The following is an 18422-nucleotide window of genomic DNA, read 5'->3' on the forward strand; positions in this document are numbered from 1 at the left end:
TGTTTTTTAAGTGAACTTTCTCACTTAAAAATATATTTAAACTACTTTTTAACAGTGCTAAATAAAGTTTAATACTTGAAGAGAATTTGTAAGAGGTTGTAAACACTGAAGACATGGATGGGGGTTCAGCTTAGAGCAGGCAAACAATACTGATGATACAGAAGTTATTCATCCATTTAGAATCCAATCTGATATGCAAAGCTTGGGTAAAATCAGGCAATATATAAGTATAGGTAAGATTAAACAAATTACTTGTGCCTTGAAGCATGATTCTTATTATGTGCAGAATTTACATGAACATTAGGTTTCAGAATTGTTTTACTAAAGATAAACTTTTGTTTTTAGTTCCTGCTAACTATTTTCTACTTCATGTTTAGATTTCATATGAAGTCCTCATAAAATAATTAATGTTTGTAGTGAAAATGTACTAAATTTCCCAAAAAAGTGGGTAGAATAAAGTAATGTTCCTCACAAACATCTGGTACTTCACATTTGATTTATCAGTCAGAGAAGTGGCGCCCGGCGTAATGTCCATGGCACCAACTGAACTTGCTCTCACAAAACTGCTAGCCTGCGTCGACCACCTCCATCCTGCCTGCTTGTGCCCTTTGAAATGACTGTTAGTTCTGCTTGGCTGCAGCCCCTTTGTGACTGAGCTATTACTGGCCAAGCCAGACCCACACAGGCTGGCGAGGGCACGAGACATCTCAGAGCTGATTGTCTATGTCCTGTCTGAGGAAGCTGTGGCCTCATCATTTCCCAGGCTTTGTTATAAAATTATATGCCTTGCAAATGTTCCTCCATTTTCATATTATGCTACAACCTTAAGTGTATTTCATTAGGAAGTTATGTGATATGCCAGAACAAAGAAGTACACAACAGAACTTTAAGGAAAATTGTACATATTTTTTAAAAACTTTTTACAAATATAAATATGAGAAGCATGCATTTAATTTGTATTCAGATGTAATTCTTTGTGACTAGTCTTCCGAACGATATATTTGCACATCAAAAGATCTAAGTCTTCTTTGCAAATACCCAGAGCTCAGTCAGAATAGGAGATTAACTTCTGTGAATAATTTCGAAGTCATCACTCCGGATTCTTTGTTTTATTCAGTCATTGCTATTTTCTGTTTTGATTTGTATACAAGTATTATGAAGATGGTCACGCACATTCAGTATTCAACATTTTTTTGTATATACCATTAGTTTGGCCTTCCCATTTCCCCATTATATATATTATTTAAAAGTTTGCCCTTTTTTCGTTTACTAGAGAATTGGGTTTGTTTTTCCATCTTCAATCATTCAGTAGTTTTGGTAAGTACCTTGGACATCGTGTTGTGATTAAATTGCCTAAGATTTGTCAGGATTAGATAAGAGATTAACATAATGTGCAAGATTACAAGAAGAGACTCTATATATATCACAAACATCTATAATGATATCAAAATACAACTTTGAACTGTATTATAATCACGCAGACACAAATAGAAATTTTGTAAATGATCTTAAGGTGAAACTTCCACCAGTTTACACCAAGAACCAATGTTATTTTATGCTAAAATGTTTTTTTCTACGTGTGCCTGGGGTTATAATCACTTGGCTTAGCAGAACAGCAGATTTTCTTTTAAGTTGGTGACCATTTTAAAAGACTCAGTCTTTAAAGTTTCTCCATGGCTGCCCAGCAGAAGGTGAGGGAAGTCAGAACTCCTTACTTGTAAATATCTAAAAACATTAAAAGGTGCAAGATTGAATTCAGTTTCCAGGTCAATAAAAGAGCAAAAGATTAATTTTTGTTATAGAAATCTTTCAAACAATTCTTCCTTTTATCATACCAAAAGGAAAATGTGCAAACATTAAATACAGGTTTAAACACTGTATTTTTCAACAGTGGAGTTAAAACAGTGAGAGCAATGAGTTTAAACAGTTTCCTAAATTGGAATCATATCTTCAGAGTTAGATTAACCACAGGCTTGCAGGTAAGGCCAGCTAAGGGATCAGACCAGCTGATAAAGCAGATAGGCCATCATAGGTTTTCTCTAACTCTCTCATCTTGCCACCCAACAGAAAATGACTAATAATTGATTTAACTTTAAAAAAACAAAAACAGTTGGTAGCAATACTGGCAGACAATGAAACAGAAACCAGAAAATTGGCAGGACATTTATGTTTACAATTTTTACTGATTTAATCAAGGAAGGATGTAAAAAACCACATTGTTAAAAATCTGTTTTAATCTCAGCTAAAGAAAGAGGGAGCATTTAGAGTAGACAGACTTAAATGATTTGGCTGTGTTAAACCCAAGATACTTAAGCCTTTATATCCCTATATCCTCAAAAGGAGGCTGAATCTATGAAAGGAAGAAACAATGGAGGGACAGGCCTTCAATTTGATTAGTGACAGCAATATTTAAAATTTGTTGTGATTCCTAGTATTGCTATGAAAACTACAGGTATCTCAAATCATAGACAAAGGCTCTATTCCAAGACCAAGCAACAGAGGCAGAAGGGGACAGCCCTGTGTGAAACCTCTTCTTAAGGAAAACAGCTAGTTTGAACTTTAATTGCGCTAATGCTGACACATCAAAATGTACAGAAAGGACATATGTGTGCTATAAAAGTTTAAGCAAATAGAAATTAAGCTAAAACCACAAAAATAAGAATCATTTACATGGTATTCAGGCATAAAAGTTTTTCTTTTGTAGTATGTTATAAACATTATTATAGAACTGATGTCCCTTTTTAAAGCTGCTCTGTTTCTTAGAAATGATGGCCGGAAGAATATTCTTAGGTTGGCCTGCTAAGGACTTCGTAAGAATTTTGCATCTTTGTTAATTAAAAGAATAGTTTATAGGACGGACAAAGATTAAGATTCTTGTGCTTCTTTAGCAACACTCTGATTAAAACGTATCCAATCAAATCTTATTTGTTTAGCACATTAAAAAACAACCACAATTGAACAAAGTGCTGTAAAGAAAAAATGAATAAAACAAAACATAGAACAGTACAGATAAGAAAAGCAAAACAACTTAAACATGGTTAAAAAAACATTCACACAATCAAATCTATAAAATTGGGTAATAAATAGAAGGATTTACAGATAAAAAAAATAAAAGATAAAAAAATAGAATAAAGCCCACTATCCTGCTAGGTCTTAAAAGCAAAAGAGAAAAGGTGGGTTTGACAAGATATTTAAGAACAACCATTATTTCAATGTAGGAATAGAATATAATAATGATATAGAATAGAATAGAATAGAATAGAATAGAATAGAACTTTGTTGATCTTACAATGGAGAAATTGACTTGTGACAAGTGAGAGAGGTTCATCATAAACTGCATAAAGTATTTGAATAAGTTTGGTATTAAATACTTAAAATATCCAACAGGAAATCCATGTTTTGTAAGACTGAGTGTAACAGATAATTAATTCTCGATTTTAAAGCGGTAAAAAACTAAGTTAATCTAAAAACATGTGGCTGTCAGCTGTATCTGATTAGAGTTCACACTCATACAAGGACTTATAGGAACATGGAAACAGAAACAGAGTTTACAACATACAGGACCTCCTACAACTTAACCAACTGATCCTTAATGGAAGGAATTAAAGCCATCTGATGACACAGCTGGTAGGCTAGCAACCTATTACATTTGTTGCCATGTTTATAGCATCTACAGTAGAACAGGAGTGGAGTAACAGGTGTTCTGTCTCATTAGTTGTATAAAGTGGCTAAGTTTGCAAGACCACCTGACTCATTTATTGCCTCAGTTGCTCAGTAGAATTTGTATCTGGATATTGACTGGGTTGTTATGCTACCTGAACATGCTTAATTCTGAACTGTTGCCTGTTCTCTGTATGTTTAGAATTGTGGTACTGCTGAAAGGTAAAGCTCGCCTACAGGTTGAAGAATTAGCACATATAATCTATCATCCTGTCATCTCTGAATATCCATGTCTTGGCTCAGGGGTCTGCACCCCTTATGATCCTTTACCAAGAGCCATTTTTGACCATTTTTACAGGAAAAAGGTAACTTAAATTCAATAAAAATCTACTGTATGAGATTTATTTTAAAGAGCAACAGTGGCATTTGACTTTTAGGTTTTAAAATGAAGGAAAAAACTTGAGTAAAGAGAATAAACGTATTTCAATGAGTTGTTTATGTTTTCGGAAAATTTGGTTTGAAAAAAAAAAGATTTCCCACTTAGACAACCTAAAAAAGATATATCTCTTCTATGATTAGTCAATTTAGTCTGTGAATTGAAAAAAAAAGAGAGGTGGAGCCTATCCCAGGAATCAATTAACGAGATGAGGTACACCCTGGATAGTCCGCCAGTCCATCGCAGGGCCACACAATGACATGCAAAGATGAACAACCACACACACTCAGTCTTAAGGGCAATTTGGACTGTCCAATTAACCTAACATGCAGGTTTTTGGACTGAGGGAGGTAGCTGTAGTAGGAGAACATCCAAGCTCCATGCAGATAGATCCTGGTTACCCACAGCAACTTGCCCCTCTGGAATCATAGTTTGCACTCCCCTGTCCTATCTGAAGAAAAAAAGCAGCCCAGCAGAATAAGGATACCAACACCATGTCTTGTAACAGGGATGTGCTATTCAGCTATTTGCAATTTTTCACCTCACATAGTGTTTTAAATGCTGGTCTAAATATTTAGTTTTGCATTTTGCTTCTCCTGCTTTGTATTATAAAAGTAACTAGTTTTCCGAAAGAAGCCTCTTAATTTTCAGAACATATTTATTTACTTAGATTAACTTAAACATATATTGACTGTATTTACAACCTGTGCTAATTCTGGAAGTTAATACTGTAGTTGAACTGGATTTGATTCAAGTTCAAAGCTTCCTTTTTAAAAGAGAAACCAAAAGAAAAAGTTTCTAAAAGTTGATTGGGATTTCAGTTAATCCACATTTTTTTTAATCAAGAACCATCAACCAGTATCCGGCTGAGAAGAGCAGCCAAAAAAACACACTTTATCTCCCAAATACTTCTGCATGTTCAGCTCTAATTTCATTATTTATATTACTTTTAATTGTGCCTGAAACTCTTTTTATTTTTCGGGGTATTTCAAAAAATCCCCAGCTGAGCTTCTACCATCTCATGTCACGCTCTAACCGAAATCTTTCGTCATCATTATTTTCCCTGTTTCACTACTAGGAAAAAAGATCCCATAGCCAAAATACGCACAACAAAACTGCCTCTTCCACAGTTTATCAAACAGCTGCCTGTGAGCCAAGGACTGTCTTGGAGTTGTTTTTCTACATTTGCAAAACAAAATGGAATAAGTCTGGAAAACAATGCATGTGATAGTTTTTGGTTTTGCTTTAAAGTGCTTGGTGCGCATCCTTATTGAGAAACAGTTTTGTTTATTAGATTATTTATTGAAAACACCAGCAAAACTTTGTTTTCTAAGCTATTGTTTTAAATGCTGCGCTTTAGGAATAAATCAAGATTTCTGAGAGGATTTATGCTTTTTCCATCTGGAGATAGAAGACCATGTCCTAAAATATCCTGGGTAATGGACCCTTTCCTCTTTCACACTCTTTTAAGCAGCCAAACCAAAGCTTTATGCCATACATTTTTTGTCAGACAAAACCATACATGGAGCTGCACTTGTGTCCGGATGATGTGGTTGAAAACTCATCACTGTGCTGATTTGTGCCATCTGACAACCAGGAGCTGTTTCTCTAGAATGTGTTCCAGGCACGCAGGTGCAAACCTTTATAAATACAGAAATGTTGAGATGTAGTTCTTTTTTCCATACACTCATTTACTTAATTATTCATATTTCATGTGCTTTTATGAAAGTCTTGGCTAAGGTTAGGTTATTTTTCTGGATCAATCTTTATGTTGACTATTTGTGTATTAAATTAAAAACTTTACAGGGCCTAAATAAACTGTATAAAGTAACTGTTTTCAGAATAATTTAATGCAAACAGCTTTTAAAACTAGAGTTGAAACAATTGATTGGATGAATCTTGATTAGTTGATTATTAAGACAATCGTCAAATAATTTAGTAATAGATTAATCGTTAACTGGAATATAAAGACTATAAAACATGCCTTTAGCTGAAAGAGCAACCCGCTTAGAGCATTTGTTATATCAAAATTTGCATTTAAGATTAAAAACAAATTGCACCAGTATGGTCTATCCAGAACTACACAGGTGGGAATTTATTAGTTTCACCTGGTTTAATTTAGTAAAAAAAATCTTCTTTAAGGAACATTTGGCTATTTGATTATTAATTAACTAATCGAAAAACTAATCGATTTACAAAATAATCATTGCAGCTCTAGTTAAAACATCCTTGTTTTCTAAGAAACCTGTGTCTTTACACCAATGGTAGCTTGGTCCCCTTCTGTTACGATCCTTTATATTTGGCTCCAGGACAGGCTAATATGGATATAATATGGAAAATGTATACTGTGTATAAGATATTAACTGTCTGTAACCTTCATTCAGAAAGGAGGAATTTCTTTTTAAAGATGTGCTTCACATTTTGTGGTCATCCTCAACTATCAGTGTCTGTGTAATGTACCAAAGAAATCATATATGAGGCACATTAAGCAAAACTGATACTTTTGACACATTTTAGACATGTTTTGCTGAGGTGTTTTGAGAAGAGATAGAATATTTGTTAGTTAAATGCTCTAAATGGGAGAGGTTCCAAAAATATGGCATGTGTGTCACCAACCAAATGCCATTGAGAACTGTTCTAAAGAAAACAACACCGGGAAATATTTGATGCATTTCTTACACTTCCTATATGCAATGCTTTTTATTCATAGACAAAATACTCCATTTATCTGGGGATCATGTATGTTTTCCATCAGCTTCAACTTTTTTTTAATTTGTGAAGCCTGTGTGTTGGAAAACCCTAAACAACATTTGAGAGGTTAAAAGAAGCTGGCATAGATTTTTGGCTTGAAGGTGACTAAAGGTTATTCTAGTTGAACTTGTATTCAGGAGGCTCCCTTGAAACAACAGTGCTCTCATGCAATCAATTTAAAACTTGTGTAGGGTGTGCCCTGTCATTCTCTCATTGCCTACTAGAGACAGGCATCACGGCGCCACTGACACTGCAAATAGGTATACAGTTGCAGCCAAAAGTTTTAAGACTGATGAACTGACTGACAAATCTTTGAAGAGTTGTCAGATGAACTGTAATCAGTTGCAGAGTTGGTCAAAGTTAATCAAAAAATGGCAAAAATTTTCTCTTACAGTGTTTTTTATTCCTGTCAGAAATTGAGCTTTTGGCATCGTTTCCATTTACTCATGGTATAGTATTAATAAGGAGAGAGAAGTAGATGTCCTCTGAGTGGTTCCTGCACTGCAATAGCAGCATGCCAGTGTTTCCGCATGCACAGAAGTTGTGTGAAGAAGAGCAACAGAGACTCATCTTATCCCCAAGAAACACTTCAAGGACAGAATAACATTTTGGAAGACATAATTGGATTAGAGTGCTTAGGACTGGGTAAGGACATTTGTATACGGTAATACCACTCCTTATAGAGTGCTTGGGACATCTGGAGAATAGAATTTTTGTATAGGTAAATGCTACCATAAGTAGTCTCATGCCTGTGACATGGAAGCATCACATGATCATTAATGAGTGGGGTTTCCTTTGGTTAAAAAAGTTGGGTTCTCTCACTGTTTTCCCAAAACATTGCCATTATTAAATAATGGGATCAAGACATCTTCCAGGAGCAACTTTTCACGGTTGATCATAAGCAACATGGCTGTTAGCAATTTTTTTTTACCAGTACAACTGATAACTAACACAAGTAATTTCCCTCTGGGATTATAAAAGTATGTCTGATTCTGATTCTGTCTGATACATTGCCCAAAACACTCGTAATTCACCTTTTCATAAACCTAATGTATTTCTAGATAGCAGTATTTGAACTTCATACATTATTCATGTTAAACTCTAGTGTACCACAGAAACATCAGAAAAGGAGTAAAGCAATGAAACAATAATAACTTCAAAAACTGTAATATTCAAATATAAAACTTCCAAAATCTATCATTTCGAACAGCAAAATAACTTCTTTGCAGGCACTGAGAAATCATGGAGGTGCTGAAAAGCCTTTCTGAAATTCAAACTGCTGAGTTTGCTGGGTGTGAAGTGACAACTATAAACACAAGTGGTACTAAAATAATGTAATTAATTTTGATAACTCAATTATTGAATCATCACTAACCATTAACCTTGCCATTAGTTCAGAAATGGCAAGGTTGTGTTGGAATATGCAGACTTTCAAAGAGGCAACTAACTTAAAGAAGAAGCCAGGTCAGTGATTTTGCCAAAAACTGCAAAAATACATGATTTAGATTTGGCATTAATGATGTAAAACCTTTGTCTTTAAAATGGCTTAATCTAGAATGGCATAGCAAAAGGTCCGCCTGCTTAAAATACTGTAAAGAAATATTCTATTAAACACATTTTGTGCAGTATTTCTTTATCTGTTAATCTGAAAATTAGTTATCAAATTTATCTTTAGTTGGAGCCCTACTAACAAGCACTTCTCTGCGCTACCCCAACATCTATAATCAGAAGTCATTAAAGAAGGAAATGCACAGTGGCAGCCTCTTAATGCATGCTACTGGTTTCCTTCAGCCTATCCTAGAGCTTTGAAGTCTTCACCAAGGTTTAACCTGGTAACCCTGCCCCCGCCTTTTTTTCCCCCAGCATCCCTCCAATGTTCCTCCTCGCACACCAACCAAAGCATGGGTTGAGGAAGCAGAATGTTTCAGTTTGAACTGTTGGTGGGCACCCTACAGTTTAATCTGAGAGACGGTCTGAACTGTCTCTTGTCGGGCAACTTTATAAAAACTAAGGACAGACCAGGGACCCATGGAGTGCAACTGGACTGAGAGCGGCTTTGTTCTCCACTGACTTGTTTCCAAAGTCAGAAGGTGAACAGAACTCACATTGTGCACTTTTTCCATGAGTAAATTCAGGCTGTCAACGAGGCCTCCTCTGCCCGGTTGAGTTGCACTGCTTCAGGAAAATGCTTAGTTCCTTGTACCCCGAAAGAAGTAAAAGAAGCCATTGAAAGTGGAGAATTTTGGTTTCTTCAATGAGTTGTATAGATGCCAGAAATCAACCATGTTTACAGAAGATTGTTTTCCAATATTTTGTAGACTTTTGTTGCAGGTTATGTTTTCTTGCTCCCTATTCGAAAAGAGCTTTTCTTCCTAATATGCAGAGAGAAATTATTGAGCATACCTAATCTGTCCATTTACTTTTTTGAAAGTTGGAGTTTTGCCACCATTGTAACACAAAGATTCATTATATGGTTGCTGGCTCTCTAATTACAGCCATTATGAATTGAGATAGAACACAAAAAGACTGCAGAGTAAAATCCATTTGCTGCTGACTCTTTTTAACCTTTGTGTCTGCTTGTTGTGCATAAAAATGTTCCGGCTAAAAAAAATATATTAATTAAACCTGCAAGGGTTGGAGCATTACCACAGAAGGATACAATTCTGTTCATTTAAATGACAATGGCATGTCTGCCAGCTGCTTTTCCCAGCGCTCTCTAACCCCGGCCATTATCACAATTGAAAGAGTAATCAGCCTCCTCTGACTCACACACTATACAGAGAAAGGTTTTTTTGTTTTTTTTTTGTGGATTTTAAAAGCTTGGAGGTTTCTTTCTGATGTAAAGTGGTTCAACTGAGCAGCAGTGGGCTGTGTAGACTTTTTTTAATGTAAAACACAGTTCCAAGTTTATTCAATTTCAGTTTAGAAAAAACCCTGTAAAGAGTTGTAGCCTAACGTTAATTCAGGGGTTTTTCCTCCATCGCTATGAAACTGTTCAGTAACAGGGTTCATCAATGAGAGCTTTGTGGGCCGCCACACTGTTCCCAGCTTGCTTGAGTAAACAGTACAGTAAAGATACTTTTCACTACTGCCATATTTATTCAGTGGCAAGAAAGCTGAATGTTTCGCCTTCTCTCAATTTCAACCGTCAGTTCCTTCTACCTACCAACCTGCGCCAATCAAAGCATCTCTTATGTATATTTACTCGAGGTCAGCCAGATAACCACGAGTATTATGTCAAATTATCTTTTTTTTTTTTTTATCTTTTATAGGCTTTATACATTTAGCAGATGCCAAAAAATACTGATGCTTTTAAACAATGTTTCAAAACTGCAAAAGCAAAATGTGTATTACATTTCTGCAGTTAAGAAGTTATTTAAAAGAGAGCCCAAGAAGGCCCCTCAATGATATGAGATTTGTCAGGCTGTAAGGAGAACACCTTCCCTCCACCTGTCTCTAGGCCCTGCTAGTCAGCTGGTTACATTAAAGGTTCAGTGGAGGATGTTCTTTTTCTGGGTGGATCATCAAAATGAGTGGTCCACCGAGTTGTCATTCATTCTGGTCATATGTTTACGTAAGGTTGTCCTATATGCTCGTTCCTATTTTCAACTTACCACTGGTGAGTCTGACATAGTAGAAAAATTGCAAATCTTCTTTTGGAAAATAAGCTTGTATAAGTGATGCAAACAGCAACTTTTAAACAGCATGCACAAGGAGAAATGCATTTGCATACAGGCTTGTGCATGTGCATTTTTTTTTAATTGTGAGGGCATGTCTTTTCAAAAAAATTGTGAAAATCCTCCACTATACCTTTAAGTCAAACTCCGTTTACCTTTATTGAATGAAAAATACATTTGATTTAATGGTGATATGTCCAGTCTCACAAAGCTTAGAAGGACTATGATTGGAAAACAAAAGGAGCACCATTGATAACAGATACGAAAAGGTTAGTTGCAATTCATTGAGGAGACATTCAGTAACAGTTTCCTCACTTGTAGACAAATGTAAGGTTCCTGGAGTAACAAGTCAAAATAAAAAGTATATATGGGTGAATACTTAATGGTTACACTTTCACAAGATACCTTTGGTAGATGGGTTGCTGTTTGCCTTGCCAAAAAAGTTATATTGTTTGAGGCTGACACTGAAACTAACCTGTTTTATCATGTAAACAATATGATAATTGTGTCCTATCGAGCAACTGGTTGATTTAAAAATATACACTAAGATATTGCCTTCAATAAGGTTGCAGCAATGACAGCTTGTTGCAAAAAACAAAAGTTGAGTCAACGCTTGGTGGACTTTGAGCAACTCTTAGGGCTCAGCAATGCTGCTGGCAGCACTGCAGACATGCACATTTTACATTCTACAAAGGGAATGACATTGCTTTCAACAGCTTCAAAGATTACCAAACTCTATAAGATTTCTTTCGTTCCAGGTAAGAGAACTATTACTCTCTCTTGAAGTAATAAAATCCACTTGTCATACAGTTCTCTAGGGTTTAAAGTCCCTTTTAAGAGATGCCAGAGAAAGATACTCGAGTTTTGGGCACAGATGAAGCATATCATTGGTTTACCTGTCTTTTAAAATACATCATAAAGACTTGTCTGCGAAGGGCAAACAACAAATCGCTGGAAAATTTACAGCACCAAAACCCCAAGCAGTATTACACAACCTCATGCCTGTTTAATTTCCTCTCCCCAAAAACCAGATGTATGCAAAGATTGTCAAGCATTTCACATAACAAAGTCATAAACAGTTTGTTTGGTTTTCTAATTTAACAGTGTCTTTTTTTTTTTGCAAGTTTCCCTTGACAATGTTATATACATTTTAAACAGCAGGTGCAGGAATTTGTTTATCATCATTCAACACCACAAGCCACAGGAATATTAGTGGCTTTCAAGTTCCTCTGCTACTCTCCTATACTTGCAGCGAATCTGGGGAGACAGAGAGTTTACAGTTGGAGCATCAGTCTGTATTCATCCACTCTTTGTGCTGTTTACATTGCAGTAATGGTGGGAACAAAAATAAGCACACCCTTTTTGGGTAAAGTAATCCCTTTTTTTGGAAGCATACAACTGTTCTTAAGCAAAATCTGAAGAAAGGATGCTCTACTTTTATTTTCTCGAAATTGCATCAACGCACACTACTGAGATTCCACCCATCCCCCCACAGGCAGATTGGGTGCTCGCCAATTTACACCCAGTTTCCAACCCAGTCCCCCAGCAAGGGCCATCAGAGCCATTTTATTGGCTCTGTAGATGGATAGACAAATGTGTCCTGGTATGCTAAGTGAAGTACAGTCTTTAAACTGGTATGAAGCAAAGCTCTGTTGAAGGTTGGCTGCTATTAATGACTAGGATATAGAGCATGAGAGGCTGTTTGGATTGCGGGCAAGACAAGCGGAGCAGAGTGGGATCAGAGTTGCGTCGACAGGATATGTGGAGGGCCATGTCCAGGGGGAGCTGCCTGCGCTCTCACTTTCCTGACAGGTTGTTGTAAAGCTGCCATGGACTGAAGTGAGGATCTGATGATTGCACGCAGAGTTTTGCAGCGGTGTTTCTCTTAAGTGACTCATCTGACACTACATGCAGGCAGCTGTCTCACAGACCTCCACTCTCACATGGGAGCGCCCTCCTAACTTTCATTTCTGAGAACAGTTTTTGCTCTGTCATACCTAAGAGCTTCATTTGATAATGTTACCCCCATTTCTAATGTTTACATAAACTAAGTGTGCATCCATGTCTTTGTTTTACAGAGGAACTGAGGTGCGCCGGGGTGATATGTCCTGCTCTACATCTGCCCTCTTGCCCCATAGGGTCTGTGCTGACCAAGAGCTACACTCCCCCTGCTGGCTGCTGCCCCTCAGTACCACCCCAGTGCACGTGCGACTTCCGATCCTGCAACAAAACCCACTGCCCAAGTGGCCAGCATGCTGTTCTGATTAAACAGGCCAGCGGCCGGCCAGGAGACTGCTGTGACTTTTTTGAGTGCCAGAAAGGTAATTGGACCTAAGTCTGTAAAACACTTGCTCTCCTTCACAGAAGCAGTTGTGCAGATGGTTGGAGGTACTTTATTGATCTAGGGGTAATATTTTTTCCCATCAGGAAGCTTTCCCCTGCGGAACCAATGTAGCAGTTGCTGATTGGGTTGAAACTACTGGGAGTGCTGAGTCAATTACTCCCAAAGTTTAAAATAAAGGGTTTGCTTTTTTTGAAGTCAGGATCTGAGGTGATAAATAGTCAATACCTGCAGTAGATTAGTCATTTGACTTGTTAATTTTGTAAGAATGCAGATTTGACTGGTGTTTTCAAGCCCAACAACAGGACTGAGAGGGGCAAAGACTAAAAAGAGATTTCTTCTTTTTTTGAAATGACTCTAAACTAAAATGCAAAGGCAGTGCATTGCATTAATTCTCCTGTCTGAAACATATACTGAGAAAAGATCAGACTCGAGCATTTAGCTTGCATGTGACTTTAATGTCATCATCAGTCTCAGCCCACGAGGTTCCAACAAGACTCTGGGTGGATACCGGCGTGCAGTCCAGGTTTTACTCTGAACTTGTTGACTGTGCTTATCGACAGTGCCATGAATACTGTGTGATGCCAATACACAGCAGATTTACGTTCTACTCTTAATGACTATAAAAAGTAATTGAGTGTTAAAAGGAAGGAAAAAACATTGAGGCACTTAAAGTGAATGTGGTTTTACTGAGTTTTATGCTGTCTTGTTTTGCTTAATTCAAACTCTACTGTGCTCGATGCTGTGCATTTTCTGTTTCACACTGATGGGTCTTTGGTACCATACCACATTCTTCCTGTTTTTACAGTTTAAGACATGATTGAATGCTTTGTAAATCAAATGCAAATATCTTTTTCTTTTCTTTGAGGGAGATGTTAATTGGTTCGTATGGCATAAAAAAATAAGTGAGGCTGCTGGACTTTTTTTTTTTTAGTAAAGAAAAATATAAATAAGAAAAAAAGTTATTTGAGTTTAATAGCCAATAATTTCAAACTGGTCATGTTAGCAGCAGTGAGTGAGAGAGTGAGCATGGGGTAATTATCCACTAAAGGAGCTGAAAATGGACATCACGTGAGAAAATAGTTTGGACACAATATGAATAGCCTTGGACAAGAATTCATCGGAAGACTTGACAACATTGTCGCTATAATGCAAAACATCTCAGATTAAATCACATATATCCTATATGGAACAGGTGGATGAGATTGGCGTTAGGGGAACTGAGGCTTTCTGACTCCGTCTTTGGGAGCTGCGAGGTCTGCATTTCAGACTGACTTAGTGTCCTGATCCAGTCGAAACAAGATTCTCATCTTCAGCTTGCAGAAAAAGACGAGGGGAACTTCATTGAGAAGCTTATATGTTAAGAACTGCAACAACCACTTGATCTCAACCTAAAATTAACCTAAAAAAAACAGCCTGGACAACAGGTCACTGGCACAGCTTTTGGGAAGCAAGTCGCGGTCCCAATCTGAGGAATTTGGCAGCAGCTTGGAGAGCAAGAGACAAGCTACAGCAGTACGGGTATCCACTAGGGCTGTTGCGCTAGTCTTTTGCTTTTTGCTACGGTACAGTATTTTGACTGAGCCAATGGATCTGACGTTTTGATGCCAATGTTATAACAGAGTATCCCCCACATTGCTACCATCATCATCTTCAAAGGCGATTTCTCTTGTTGTTCACTTTAAGGGCACAGATTTTCCACACATGAGCTGTTTAGACTTTTAACTTCAGGTCTCCACTGTAGAGTGTCATTTGCAAAAAACAACCTCCACCCAGCCTACCTCTCTGAGAACAGCAAGCATCTTACAGCCTGAGTAGTCAGCTACATTGCTGTGAAACAAAATAAGCATATTTGCACTGGAGCTGAAAATAATAATCTAATTATTCGTGATTATTTAAATATTGAAATAATCAACTTATTCTGTGATGACATAATCAACAGCTGAATTATAGAGTCTAAAACATGCAAGTTACCAAAGTTAAACCCAGTCAGATCAGTATTTAAGCCAAAATAAAAAATATATACATTTTGCATTTTCAGGGGACATATTATGAAAAACACTTTTTTAGCTATTAGATAACATTGTACTTTGAATCTCTGATACCCCTTTCCCACTGGCCAAAAACTTAGTTTCAACCCGGGAACGATCGGCTTTTGGTTGCAGTGGGACCAGGTCACTGACGCATGTCTACCCGGGTCAAACGATTCCGCATGCAAACAACATTAAATTCACCTTGGCTCTCCGTTGGCACGCTGTAGGAACACCAGAACCGGGTTGACCTGCTAATTTACATGATACCATTAAGTGCAATGTACAGACGTCAACACACCGCGCCAGTCGCTTCTGATCTAACAAGCCGAAACAAATCTTTTTACATTCGATAAACATGGTGCAGCTCTGGTGAGAGGGATTCGAACAATAAAGCACACTTACTACCTGACCTGGCTTCCTTCCGTTGCTCTCCATTGTTTACTTTTCTGATTTCTGTCGCACTGGTGACATGATCAACGCTTATTCAGCGTAATGTTTATAATGTAATCATCCAGTAATTAAGTGGATGATCAAAATGATAGTAAATAGATTATTAGATTAACAAAATGATAATTAGCTTTTTTTTTTTTACTTTTGTTGTGCAAAACAAACAAAATGTAAACATGCTGCTTGTTTATATATTCATACCAAACGTATGCATGCTGTAAGTGTGTAACAAAAGTCCAATTTCTTGATTGTGCCACAATTAAGACTAAACAAAACTGATTCAAAAATAAGACTTGTGTTTTTTACTTTAGAGAAATATGGATACACAAACAAAGAAGATATAACAACTAAAGTTGGTAAAACTTGAGTTCTGCAAAGCAGAGGGACCAGGGAGGGGACCTGTGGTACTAGCCTGTTTACTCTGCCCGCCCAACAAATATTCAGTGTTTTACCAACAGAACAAATTCCCATTCAGCCCCCTCCAGATGTATAAATGTGTGCTGTGTCCTGGAATTAATGGACTTAAAAAGCCTGGTGACCAGAAAAGTGCTTAGGCTATGAATTTTCTGAACAGGAGTGCAGTGTCAAAGGGTTCCCGTCTGGTCACACATCCAGAGGGAAAGAGGTTCAACAGTTCATTGATGGGAATGCTTTTTATGTCCTTCAGCCTGCCAATGCGAAGGGGTAATCGAGTCCAGCATACTGGCTGTCGGGGCCACAGGATCGGTGTTTTGATAACAAGTGTCCGTTGCTCTTTGGACCTGGGGCTTGATGCCTTTTGTGTTGCTTCTACTGTCTGTTAGATTCTGCATGACTGCCTGCAGGGTCAAAAAGCTCTACGGGGAAAAAACACGGGCAGGGCCCCTCTGTAGATTTTCTGAAACGACATTAAAAAAACATGTTCAAATCACTTTTAATACAAAATGAAAGACATTATAACACACCCTGTATTGTTTTTCAGTTACTTTTTAGACTGATTGGATCGGTTCCATGGCTGAGTCGAGGGGCTCCTTTTTTAGTCAGGGACAGAGTGGGCAGTTACAATATCGTCCACCTGTGCATTTTGGCTTCCATGAACTATGGAGAATGTTGTCCTATTGACTGAACAGCCAGCATGTATTTTGCAATGGCAATGCTTTTCTAAACCAAGGACAAATGATGCCACAGCTGATCCTGCTTAGATCCTGTTCTTGACACATAAGTCTACAAATATGTAGTAAATGTCTGATGATGTCAGACTTCACTGCTTTTTTATATTATGATAAGATGTAAGCTGATACAAAGCAATAAGAGATCACCGTAGATTCTTGAGTGAGATCTTAGCACCTTCTCTTAAAAGGTGCATTAGAGAGTTAGTTCTCAGTTAAATTTCCCATCCATTATGTATTTGTGAGAAAATCCTGTTTTCTGGCAGTCGGTTAGACTTTTCCTGTCTTTAAACTGAAGGGATATTAGTTGGAGAGCTCACTCTAACTGGTTTTGAACAAGCTTTGCTCATATATTTTTTAGAACCCATCTATCTCCACATCAAATCCTCAGCTTCATTTATGGAAGAACGAAAATCCCAAAGCATGTCTGGAATTTAAACTGTGCTACAAATTGTTCAAGGATTACCATTAACAAACGTAACAACCGCTCAGGAAATCACATGTGAACGTTCCATTGAAGCGATTTCCTATTGCTTTTGTGAGCATTAAAAAGCCACCGCCTCCTCTCTTGATTTAGCTGGACCAAAGCAAGTATTGCATTTTCTCTGGTTGGTTTTGATGCACAGTAAGTGGGATAAGGGGAACAGAGAATGACAGAGGAGATAAGGGTGAAAAATGCACAGGGAGAGTAATAAAAGATGCCTTCCTTTAACTCCCACCTGCTTTATATTAGGAGCACAGCCGTGGTTCTCAGGAGACATGGGGTCATTTGGCACGGATGCTTTTGAGTCTCTACCTAAAGGTATGGTGTACAGATGCAGGCATGACCTCTGATCTCATTTATGACTACCAAGGACCCCCACATAAGTTAAAGAAAAGCTGCCTTAGGACTACAGGCTTTCTTCTATCTGGGCATTTTTGTACATTCATGTGAATTTCAATAAATTTAAATATCTTTACAAAGTTTTAAAAGATTATTTAAATAATGCAATTCAAATTCATAGAGTCACTGCATAATATTATATATTTCAGGAATTTCTAAATTCCATTAAGGCTTAAATCTCTTAAAAACACAAAATTCACTTATTTCAAAATTGCATCCCATCAGCCTGATTTAAAAGAAGAATTTCTTATATAGCTAAATATAAACACCTGGCTTGATAATTAGCCAGCAAATAGCCAATGGCATCTAAAATAAGAAGGGTAAACTAAAACAGGCAATTTCCAAAGAAAGCTGACTGTTCACAGAATTGTATTCAGAAACAACAATTCAATGTTATTGTAAGTGGAAAGAAATAGTTCAATAAAATTTTTATAGAAGAAACACAGATAACCCCAGCTTTAAAATGACCCTGAAGCAACCCCACACAAAGTATGCAGGAGATTGCATTTGTTGTACTGAGAAATTCTTTTGCTAGTGTCTTTGCTTTGAATCTGATAACTTCTCCACACCCCACAGGTTTAGGGCTGGCACCCCCAGGTGGATCAAAGACAAAAAAATGTCCTCTGCCCTGTCTGTGTCATGACCTGCGAATTGATGGAGAGCTGTAAAGAACACATGTAGCTTTTGGATTGAAAAGGATGATTTGAAAGAGGCTCAAGTTGCTTGTGACCCAGTGTTGGGTTTCTCCAGCTTTATTTAGAAGAATCACCTGCAGAATTTAGCACTCCCCCATACTGTTGCATGTACCAGTGAAACAGCATTTCTACCTGGGCCTAGGCTGCATAGCGATCTAAGTGTTTTTGCTTCCATTAAATATAAAAATTTTATGACAATATGAGTTGTCTTAATTTGCTATAGGTCAATAATCATGAAGTTTAACAAACCCCAAAGGCTTAAAATATTTTTTTTTTTTGTGTAATGATGACTCCTCACTCCCCCACCATGGACTGTCACTGCACTCTGGGAAGAGGCTTCGCAGCATTCAA

The 18422-nt window shown here is 37.3% G+C and overlaps 1 protein-coding gene across 2 annotated transcripts in view; it reads left to right on the forward strand.

The window, feature by feature from the left end:
- crim1 (cysteine rich transmembrane BMP regulator 1 (chordin-like)) overlaps window positions 1-18422 on the forward strand; it is a 48468-nt gene that overhangs the window by 10709 nt on the left and 19337 nt on the right. For both annotated transcript variants that reach the window (XM_015373736.1, XM_015373737.1), the window contains exon 4: window positions 12603-12845. In XM_015373736.1, coding sequence (XP_015229222.1) covers window positions 12603-12845 — 243 coding nt within the window. The remainder of the gene's footprint in view (window positions 1-12602; window positions 12846-18422) is intronic.

This window comes from Cyprinodon variegatus, unplaced genomic scaffold (assembly GCF_000732505.1).
Source record: "Cyprinodon variegatus isolate N-32 unplaced genomic scaffold, C_variegatus-1.0 Scaffold91, whole genome shotgun sequence".
In the NCBI taxonomy this organism is placed as follows: Eukaryota; Metazoa; Chordata; class Actinopteri; order Cyprinodontiformes; family Cyprinodontidae; genus Cyprinodon; species Cyprinodon variegatus.